This window comes from Sinocyclocheilus anshuiensis, unplaced genomic scaffold (genome assembly GCF_001515605.1).
Source record: "Sinocyclocheilus anshuiensis isolate Anshui unplaced genomic scaffold, SAMN03320099.WGS_v1.1 scaffold1053, whole genome shotgun sequence".
In the NCBI taxonomy this organism is placed as follows: domain Eukaryota; kingdom Metazoa; phylum Chordata; class Actinopteri; order Cypriniformes; family Cyprinidae; genus Sinocyclocheilus; species Sinocyclocheilus anshuiensis.
Genome location: NW_015555711.1, coordinates 115,887 through 127,500, shown reverse-complemented (window position 1 = coordinate 127,500; position 11,614 = coordinate 115,887). Strand labels below are relative to the sequence as shown.

Sequence of the window (11,614 nt, the reverse complement as noted above, 5' to 3'; positions counted from 1 at the left end):
TGTATCCCCCAATTGTAAGTCGCTTTGGATAAAAGCGTCTGCTAAATGACTAAATGTAAATGTAAATGTCAAACAATACATTTTAAAATAGATTTTTTTCAATATTTATATATATATAATTTTATATATCACTATTGAATATATTTATATATAATTTTATATATTTTATAAACTATTAATATTTATGTTTAAGCATGCAATAATTAATATTTTTATGGTGGATTTTAATTAAGTTTAAAATTGTGACATTTTAGTTTATAAATAAAAAGTAGTAAAAAAAAAGTGATGAAGGCATGATCATTTTAGTGTGATCTTCATGTAACAAAGTAACTGAAAAAAAATCTGTGATTATTAGTTTTAATTAAAAAAATCAACCTAAATCGACCCAAAACCTAATAAGCCTGGTACATAAAAGTGCCCAAAGTTGAAGAAACATGAATATAGACACATTTTATATTTAGGCCTCTTGTTATGTTGCTGTACAACAAGTGAAAAGTACATGATGTTTACTTTTAAGATTCTGGCCTTTGTTGGGGTCAGTGCCAGTCTATTTTTTGACCGTCATACGTTGGTTAGGCTGATTTAACTGACTGGATCCTGGATAGTTTTAGCATTCGGGTTCTCCAGAACAACTGCGGTAGGCCTTACAGCATTCTTCCCGAATGCCTGAATGTCCACTCACCTCTGTTGCTTGATCACGCATGTGTATGGAAGAATACTCCCGCTTGACTTTATTCTATGAAGATCAGCCCGTTAAAACTGGCCATTGTATTGAAGTCCCACAGGAGAAAGGGGCCGGGAGGGTGGTCTCTGAATGTGGTGTTGATTGCCATGGGAGGCGGGCGCTATTTAAAGCAAGGGCTCTGACCTGCAACAGTCTGCTGGTCTCTGTCATGCCACTGGCTTCACTCTTCTGTCTGTGTGTGTGAGACCCGGTCACCTGGTGGTAGGGCATGTTTGCCACTCACAGAAGCAGTTTGACTGAGGTGCGGGTCGGGCACGCCGGCCACCGCCTCAGCCGCCAACACAGTGTCCCCTCCGAACCCCTGCAGATCCCCAAGAATGGGTCGCCGGGGAACAGCATACGGAGGAGCAGCAGCATTAGCAGCAGCAAGATGCTGTCCGTGTCCTTTAGCGAAAGCATTCGGAGCGACATCGACCGCTACCTGTCTGACCAGGGCCTGTACCCTTTGCGGCAGGGTGGGGGGGAACTGGGGGAGATTAGGAGTCTGCGTGAGGTGCGGGCGGCCGCCCAGCTCAAAAACCTGGAGGACTTTCTGAGGACCAATGGAGTGTCGCTACAGGAGTCCATCTCCTTCCAGACTGGGATGAGGTACAGATAAGGGCCACAGAGGATGCAAGTCCTGCTTTTAAATCTGGGACTGAATTTCACAAGTGATTAGCGATCGATGATTGATGCTGGATAGGAATGTGGCTTCCATATTAATCAAGGTTGATAATTATTTGTGAAGATGTGCTTTCTTCATTGGTAAGTTACTAGTTGGTCTTTCAACCAGTGAGATTTATTATTCATGATAATATATATTTTGAATTAGTTTTTATTTTTATATTTTAATTTCAGTTTAATTTATGCAGTTATCTTATGCTGTTCTCATTTTATTAGTTTTTTTTTTAATATTTCTAAATAGCTTTCATTTTTATTTCAGTTTAGTTTTAATAATTTTAGTACTGAATTCATAGATTTTGAATGTTTTTATTTTTGTGTTTTAATTTTAGTTAAATTTACGTACTTTTCTTATGCTGTTCCCATTTTTTTCATTTTTAAAAAATATTTCTAAATAGCTTTAATATGTATTTCAGTTTAGTTTTAATAATTTTCGTATGGAAGGTATAAATGTTTTTTAGAGGTTTTTATATTTATATTTTATTTGTTATTACATATTTTGTTTAATTACAAAAATAAATGTAGAAAATATAATATATAAATATATTAAAATATATTTAGATTGAATTATATTTTATTTTAATTGAAACTTTCCAATGACCAAAAATGGGTTGTTTTAACAATAACAACACTCTACCTTAATTTTTTGGATGAACGTTTTCTAGCATGGTTATGTTGGTCTGTTTGGCAGGAAAGTAACCTTTTTGATAATCATTTCGACACCAATTTTCATGTTCTGCTTACATATTGCCTGTTGGTCTATTAGACTATTGGTTGTCACTTTGGAGGTGTAATGGAGTCTTGTTTTGGCCCGTGTTGTGTGTATCTAAGTCACCCGGAGAGAATAGCAAGTGTTAAGCAGAGACTGAAGCGGGGTCTGGACCAGCTGTGTGATTTGGATTAAGTGCTTTGCTTGTATAAGCCATTGGGAGGGCATTGGTCCCACGATGACCTGCTAGTATAGTGTTTTCAGTCTTTACATGACTGTCCTGTCAGCAACAGATCAGGCATATCATGATACTTAGAAATGGTAAGTGTTTTTGTAAATGATGCATTGCTAGTCATTCTTGTTTTAATGCTACAATCATAACACTTTTCAATTCATAATCATAAGGTCTCATTTATTACCATTACAGTAGTTGCAATAGTAGTATGAATAGTATGAATTTGCTAACATGAATAAGAAAAAGTGTACACATATTTTACCTACCAATTTAACATTTTTCTAGTTGAGTACTTTCATCTTCATATGAATGAGTTTGCAGTGCGAAAAGGAAATTGTCAAAGACCAAATATTTACCGCCTTGTGTTATCTGCCAATCAGCATGGTTGTCAGGCAGAACTTCAAGCAATCAGATTGAACAGAGAAAGAGTGAATAATTTAAATAAATTGTAATTTTGAGTTTTTAAAACTTTCATTTGACAGATTTTGGTGCCACATAAATTAATTAAACATACCCGGCTGTTTGTATTATGATGGCAAAACATGGTATTTGAAGTAATGTTAATTTATGAGGACCTGATTGCTTTACAGCATTAGGGTTTACAGTGTAGTAAAATATTTAATTGTAAGTTCGTTAACTAAAGTTAACAAATTATATCTTATTTCATTGTTACTATTTTATAAATATACAATTGTTCATTGATCATGTTTGTTCATAATACATTAAATAATTGAATTAGTTAATGTATTATGACCAAATTTGATCAATGAGTTCAGATTGTTCAAATAATGCTAATTTATACAATTTTAAAATGTTAAAACCTAGATAAATAAATGCTCTAAATGCATCTATAGTTAGTTCATAATATCCAATGTATTAATTAATGTTAATGAATTGAACCTTATTATAAAGTGTTACCAATACAATCTTAAATCATAAATAACCTAATTTACCTGCAAATGTGTATTGTGTTTTCCAGTGCTTCCTGTTGAGGCTTTTGGGATTTGAGAGACAGAATGTCTTTGCACTGATGATGATCAGGGACAGTTGGTGTTTTGTCAAAAGTGGTGTAGAATGTCAGCAGTCTGCGTCTGTGTATTCCAGTTTGGATCAAAGATTGCTCAGTGTGTGACACATAATCGCACAGATGATTCAATTACAGAAGATAGTAACACAACTAATCGCAATGGCTTTAAAAAAACGCAAATGGTGAAGCAAAGGTATCACTCATCAACACAAACGTGCTGTTTTTAGTCACATTCTGAATCTGTATCCGTATCGATTAAGCAAAGCGTCGTGAGCAAGTGGTTTTCCATGTGAGAAATACAAATGATCTTCCTGCTAAAATGTCAACTGTTTACAGTTTTCACACTGTACACATGATCATATTCACAGCCTGACATGTTGTTGCTGAATTGTTGAAAGCAGTTGTCTATTTTCTACCTGCCACATGCTCCCATACATCTATATCGGTCTGTTTAATCACCAAGTCCATCATCAACTTCCTTTACCGTCCTTTTTGCCTGTGTGGATTTAAATAGGCTCCGTGTTGTCATGTCTAAACAGTCCCAAGCTTTTTGCTAGCGACTATCGTGACATGAAAAGCAGCAGCCAGGTCTATTCAAGTTCAAACATCTGCTATAATGAACTGCATTATATATATTGCCTGCGGAATATACGGCTACTTTTAAATGGTTGTAAATGTAAAAAAAGTGCATCGTTGGTCCAGATAGTGTAGTTACAGCAACTACCAGCAGGGGCTAACTGGATCATGCAAAACCTCCTGTCTCATTTGGTGGCACTGACTAACCTAATGAACTGCTGTGCCAGGTATGTCCACCAGATGGCAGAAAGTGCACATCATCTTGGCATCATCAAGTCTGTGTCTGTTAGAAACAGCACTTACCAGTCTATCTGTAGTTAGTGTCTCTATTTGTCAAGTTCAGTTCTCATAGAATTACATATTTATAATGCTTACATTTTGAGATGACATTTTTATGGATTAAAGACATTCAGTTCTATGATTGATTGTTTGTCCCAGAATCCCACCGTAGTCTGATATCACAATGCAATTAGCTGTCATCCCAAGATCGACTCCTGGACTTGAATGTAATCAGTTAACCGTACAAGAGTAATAATTAATAACGAATTAAGTGCCGTGCAGGAGGGTCTGTCTCTGTCTCTCTCTCTTTCTGTCCTGCAGAACTAATGAGGCAGGCCTCTTTTCTGCTCTACTTCCTCTTCAATTAAAGGCCGCCACTCATTCTGTCTCTTTGTTTTTCCTTCTGTGTTTCCCTTTTATTTTTTATGTGGTATTTCCCCTTAGGGAATGTACTCTGTATTAAACATGCACTTACATAATGCAGCCAGGATTATACATAAATGCATATACACTGGCAGCCAAAAAAAAATTGGAATAATTACCATTTGTTTCATTAAATCAGCATATTAGAATGATTTCTGAAGGATCATGTGACATGTGATCATGTGAAAATTCAGCATTGCCAGCACAGAATTAAATATCATATTAAAATATATTAAAATAGAAAGCAGTTATTTAAAATTGTAATAATATTTCACAGTATTACTACTTTTACTTATTTTTTATACATTAAATGCAGCCTTGGTGAGCATAAGAGACTTCTTTTAAAAAACATAATAAGAAAAAAACATAAATTAAAATGGATTTAATGGCTTTGTATTTGTTATGTCCCATTTTAATGCAGCAGCACTCCAGCTGCATGAACTTCATGGTTTGAGAGTTGAAAGTCATCCATCTTGTGCTTCAATAGAAAAAAGGGAGACAAGAGGAGAATAAATGCGTTAACATGTCCTGCAGTTTGGCATAATCTCAGTACATCAGACTAATTGAGATAATCACATTCAGCAAAAAGAGCTTTCTGCAGGATGATACCAAGCTGAAGACGGGTCCATAAGACATGCTTCACTGGGCCTGGATTAGACGGTGCTGTAAAACTGCCTTGAATGGATTGGGTTCCATCACATCTTTGTCTTCCCTTTATATTAAAGTTAGCTTTTGTGTATGATTTATATCCTCTGTCTGTTGAAGGTCAGAAAGAAGCATGGGTTCTTAGTTTCTGCCAAGGTCTCTTGGGAGAATTTTTTCCTTGGCACTTTTGCTGATTATAAGTCTTTTTGTAAGGCTGATTGTAAAGTATTTTATTCTTTCTAAATCTTTGTGAAAAGTGCCATACAAATACATTTTTATTTAATTTAATTGTTACTGCTATGGAAAGAATATTTAATATAAATCCTGCATAAAAGGCTGTGCATTTGAGCTGAATAAGTTATTCTATCAAACAGAGTGCCAATGTAAATTCGAATATGCAGTATGCATTCCTGCTTTCCATATAAACATAAAAATGTGGATATACTTTAACTACTATGTGATAAAATGTCATCTTTTTAAATTGTAGTACATTTAATCTTTTGATAAAAATGCAAGTTTTTTATGTTGTACTTCAATTTAAGAAAATATCTGCATGCAATTTCATCTATAATTACACTGTTGACCATTCCTATGCACTGTATCCCACATTAATAGGAAGTATAAATTCAAAGTGTTTTTTTTTTTTTTAATTACATAAGTAGTTAAAGAAACCTAATATTAAGTGGGACCAAATGTGCTTATAAAATGTAAAAGTCTAATCTAAACTCATTGATCTATTCTGTTCTTTTCCAGTATTCAGTAGTGTGCTGATGGACAGGCGGTCTCCTGCTGTCCCCTCCAGGTCTGCTCAGTAAAAGGCCAGGCTGTATGAATTCAATTTAAAGAAAGTGCAGTTAGCTTTTTTTTAAGAGCATCTAGAAGATGGAGCGATGTGAGGGAGAACCGCAGGCGCTGTAGCTGTGAATTAAGCTGCTCATGCAGCGTAAGCTTGAAACGGGAGACCCGGGCCGGCATTTCATCCTTATAACTGCTGCCTTATAATAGATCTACTTTGGGGAGTTGAACATGTGCAGATCCTAGCAGTCTTTCCCTCAGTATCGGGAATTTGTCTCGTGGAAGTTTTTCTAGTTTTTCTTGCAAATAAATGCAGTGGTATCCAAAAGTCTGACATCACTAATGAAAACTGCATCTATTTTGCTTTTTTCTAATTAAGTAAAAAAAAACATACAAATAATTTTATTAACAATACAAACTGTTACAGAGACTGTAAAATTAGATTGGAAAAATAAAAAAACTTGAACACACACTAGTGTGTGAAAACTGTAAACAGTGGACATTTTAGCAAATTTAAAAGCTTTACAAACATTTTTGGTTTATGTGTTTCTGCTCGAGTTTTCACATGCACACAAAGATGTTCTTATGTACCTGTAAAAGTCTATTGCTTTCTGCAAATGTTAACACTTTTGTGTTAATTTGAGTAATTTGATTAATATTTATTCATTTTACTGTACATCAGTGGTTCTTAAGGCAAACTTCCAGTGGGCACTAATAGGTCTTAAAATTATTTTAATTTAGTTATATTAACATAATCTTAATTAAAATGTTAAAAAGGTACGTATAAAACATTGAACTAACTTTTTTAGTTTATTTCTATTACAACAGCTACGAGGAGGCCTTTGAATATTGTCTTGGACAAAGCGGGGGACTTGTAGTCAAAAAAATTGAGAACCTCTGTTTTATCACACCCTTCACACATTTCTTTATGTACCACTTGAACATGTCCTCACATGTAAAGACTACTGAACCAGGACAGATGTCAGATTCACAATATCTGCATCTTCTTAGACCTGTAAGGTGTTTCTTTATTCCTTTGGAGATGTGAATGCGCTTTTGTGTGCATCATTAGTGAAAAGAGAGCTTATGGAATTGCAATTTTCTGCAACATGTTCATTTTAATTTGTTGATCATTACACTCTTCATTTTCCTTGCTTTGCGGACCAGCTCAGCGCAACTGAATTGCAGCAGCTGGTATATGTAGCTGTAATTGCTGTCATTGCTTTAATGCAGTAATTGCTATGCCGTCCACCTGGTTGTTACTGCCTGCTCAGGCTCTCACACATCAAATACTACTAAAAATCAAATGAGATTTAGGTATTTTTTTCTATTCTCTTCGCTTGTCTGTCCACATGTCTTAAATAAATATGTTTGTTCCACTTATAATCTCTGAAACAGAGCTTCTAACACGTGATAGCTCTAGTATATAACCACACAGCGTTTGACATTGAGAGGCAAAGCAGCTGCTCTCTGCTACACGGAGTTCGAGTTTGCATTAGAAGTCTACTCGCTTCATCATAGGGAGTGACGGGGATGTTACAGTCTAATGAGATGTAGCTTATGTGAAAAAGACAGCTTACATTAAATATATTTATTTATGGATTTCGCATGAGTTGTGCACTATATTGGCAGGCACATTTTCTGAGAAGCCTGTCGTGTGCGTTCATATATGTGTGTGTGTGTGTGTGTGTGTGTGTGTGTGTGTGTGTGTGTGTGCACTTAAGTCTCTTTAATGTCATCAGGATTGCAGAGCTTTAGGATATGTTGAGCCTTTTACAGTAACCTTCAGGGCTCTGACAGAACAAAGTTATAAATATACATGAGAAGCGACTTTTTGATTGCCTGCTTGTGTTTTCCCTCATTTGGTTTGGTTGTTTTTAGATATAAGAGAGGAGTTTATGCATAATATGTACATTAACTTTTTTTATTAACTTTAAAGAAACAGTTGTAAAATGTACTCACCCTCAGGTCATCCAAGATGTAGATGCGTTTGTTTCCTCATTAAAACAGCTTTGGAGAAATTTAGCATTACATCACTTAGATCCTCTGCAGTTGAATGGGTGCCGTCAGAATGAGAGTCCAAACAGCTGATAAAACTCCACAATAATCCATGTGACTAGGCATGTCACGAACACGGTGACATAAATTTTTAAGTAAATATAATGGGCGATATATTTTGCTTGGCAAAAAATTATTGCGGTCATGTACATATATTGCGCGATAAGTCGATATATTGATTATTGCGACAGGCCTACATGTGACTCCACTCCATCAATTAATGTCTTGAAGTGAGAAACTGTGTGTTTGTAATAAACAAATTTCTGAAGACGTTTTTAAGTTTGAACTGTTGACGAGTCCTCTGTCCATAATAGTTTCTCCAGCTGTCTCGTCTGAATCAGGAGAGAACTATGCACAGATCAAGCACTGTTTACAAACAAAAACTTTTTCAGTGGAGGAAGCGTTATTATGGATTGTGGACTCGTATTTTGGCCAGAAGTGATAGTTAATGTTAAAATGGCTTAATAATGGATTTGTTTCTTACATACATGCAGCTTTTCGCGTCACAAGACATTAATTGATGGAATGAAGTTGTGTGGATTACTTGCAGATTATTGTGATGTTTTTATCAGCTGTTTTAAATTTGTTTATTACAAAAAAAAAGTCTCAAACGTTTTGCACTTTTCACTTTTGCACTTTGCACTTTTTTATGGCCTCTGATTAAGCATTATAATAAAGATTTTTTGAGGAGGTTTTGCCCTGCATTTGACCGTGTGCGGATTGTTTTTTCTGCTAGCTTTATTACAAAACACACAGTTTCTCGCTTCAAGACGTTAACTGATGGACTGGAGTGATGTTTTTATCAGCTGTTTCAACTCATTCTGACGGCACCCATTCACTGCAGAGGATCCATTAATGAGCAAGTGATGTAATTCTAAATATCTCTAAATCTGTTCTGTTGAACAAACAAACCCATTTGGAATGACCTGAGGGTGAGTACATTTTCAGGAAAAATAGGCTGAAATAGTCCTTTAAAATTTAAAGGTTACAATTTAATTAAGGGAATATTTTTTAGGTGCCTTTATACATTCATTAGTTCATTTTAAAAGTATATTATTTCATATTGGTGTCTCAGTTCATTTGAGCTCATAAAAACTGGAATCCACTGTAATTAATCTTCTGAGAAGATATGAGGTTTTTTTTTCTGTATGGTTGAGTCATCATCACTGATCTGATAAAGCTCTTGTTTGAGTCCTGCTGAGAAGCCTCAAGCAGAATGAGTTGGCACGCTCTTTTGTTCTGTTCTCCTGTACTCAGGGCTGAGCACTCTTGGCTCCTGAGTAATTCACAGCATTAACTGCCACAATTAATGTTCAGGCACTCAAAAAGTCTGTCTTACAAAGAAGTTTTGTGTACTGTATGAACCTCTTAAGTCTTAACAGACTTGAATCTGCAGTTCACCCCAAAATTAAAATTGCCATTATTAACTCAACCTGTTATTTCCAGTTTTTTCCTGTTGAACACAAAAGTATAATTGTTGCAGCTTTTGACATAAAAACCATCATAAAAGTAGTATGCTAGTAGTAGACCATACGTAGGCCTTTTGTTCAGCTTGCCAGCATATGTAGGGCCCTATGAAATCCATTTTATTATTTTTCCAAATTAATTTTATTTTTTCCAAATTCCATTTTTCCCTTTTAATTTTTCTAGATTCAGTTTTTTCTGTTTTAATTTTTCTAGTTTTAATGGATAAATTAAACTTTATTAATCAAAAGGCATGACTAATTAATTGAAATCATGAAACTTACACAATTTAACAGCAATTTATTAAAAGTTTAACAAAAATGTAATTTGTAAGGCCCTATGAAACACTTTTTCTGTCTTTGTCGATTTTAGTTTTATTTTTTACCAGATCCTGTGTTTTCCATTAATTTTCTGGATTTCATTTGAATGGTTTCATTAAATTTTAATAACCAAAAGCATCTCTAAATAATTGATTGTATAAAAAAAAAAACATTTTTTGATTCTTCTTTTTTCCCAACAGAAATACTGTATTGTGTATTATTCACATTTTTCTGGTAAATAAATTCTGGTTTAAAAAAAAAAAATTCTGGTAAATTATCCTTAAAATAATGTTTTATTATTAGTAGTAGTGCTATTAATTAATATATTTCTGTCACAGTTTCTTCAAGTTGAACTGAACTTTTATTTTGATGGGTTGCTGTGAAGACCTTTAAGTTTCTGTTTGAAGTCTATATGATATAATAATAGTTTTTCTTCAAAAGAAACGGTAAATGCTCATGAAGTGACTCTCAGAGCAGTTCTAGAGATTGTTCATGTGTTCATATACTCATATATTGAGGCGACAGAGGCTGAAAATGAAACCGTGCGCCTGTGCCATTCATATTTAAATAGTATTTTGTGGCTTAATATTCACATACACTAGTATCGCGTTTATCGCATTTTGATTTAGGTGTACTGACCTCCTTTTGATTTACCCATCCAAAATTCCGTGACATTATGCTTTATACAGTAAATTCCATTTTTATGACAGGATTCTGTGTTTCTGTCTGCATTTTCCGCATCGCGGCATAGGGCCCTACATATGGATAATGATTAGGGTTGCAAAGGGGTGGAAAATTTCCTGTAAGTTTCCGGAAACTTTCCAAAATTTCCTGTAATATTCCAAAAAAAATCCAGGAAAGTTTCTAACATTTCTGGAATGTTTCCGAAATTTACTGGAAATTTTCCACCTTTTTGCAACCCTAATAATGATCAACCACCAATGAATAATTCCTCAAATATTTTTGGTTGGAACCACATGAGTAAATACTGGTAGAAGTTTGAGTTTTGGATGAACTACTGTTTTAATCCACAAAGTTGTGAATATAATGAGGATGAGAGTGTCGTTTGTAGCTCTGAGAGGTGATTGTTGGGTGTTTGCGTGAGCTTATGATGAGAGCTGGAGCCCTACGGTGAAGCACACTGTGGAGAGACTGAGCTCTGCTGTGAGGTGGTAGATGAGTGAACGGCTCTGGAGGATTTTCCAGAGCTTATTTGACTGTGGATAAGTTTGGAGTTAGGCTTCTAATCAAAGGTGAAAGGAGGGAGCGCTTGACAGTTTAAATGGAGTAGAGGTGTTTGAAGTGCCAGGAGGTTAAAAGCGATGAACAATGGGTGATTATTGCTTTTTGGAGATCTATGGCCCCAGCCCAACTCCCAAATGACAGGGCACCTCCCTTTAAGAGAAGACTGGAGGATCTCACCAGTGCTGAGATCCAGTTGCAATTTTGACATGTTTCATGATGAAGTCATGAAGTGTAGTGTGCTGTACTCCATGTAAAACCATTCAGTTGGTTTTTCATTCAATTCTTTTTCTTCTTCTATAATTGTTAAATAGGGCTGCACGATAAATCTCATGCGATATTTAACGCGCATCTTGTCAGAAAGCCGGTTCTGTAATCAGCGGTAAATCTCCATCACGTGCGTGCTTTCACATTGAGCAGCATTAACTACACAGAG

At 35.2% G+C, this 11,614-nt stretch overlaps 1 protein-coding gene across 1 annotated transcript in view; it reads left to right on the top strand.

Moving 5' to 3' along the window:
• Nucleotides 1-1,073: 1,073 nt before the first annotated feature.
• Nucleotides 1,074-11,614, top strand: part of LOC107672035 (voltage-gated potassium channel subunit beta-2-like) — a 44,211-nt gene continuing 33,670 nt past the window's right edge. The window contains exon 1 of the mRNA XM_016465112.1: nucleotides 1,074-1,306. Coding sequence (XP_016320598.1) covers nucleotides 1,116-1,306 — 191 coding nt within the window. The 5' untranslated portion in view covers nucleotides 1,074-1,115. The remainder of the gene's footprint in view (nucleotides 1,307-11,614) is intronic.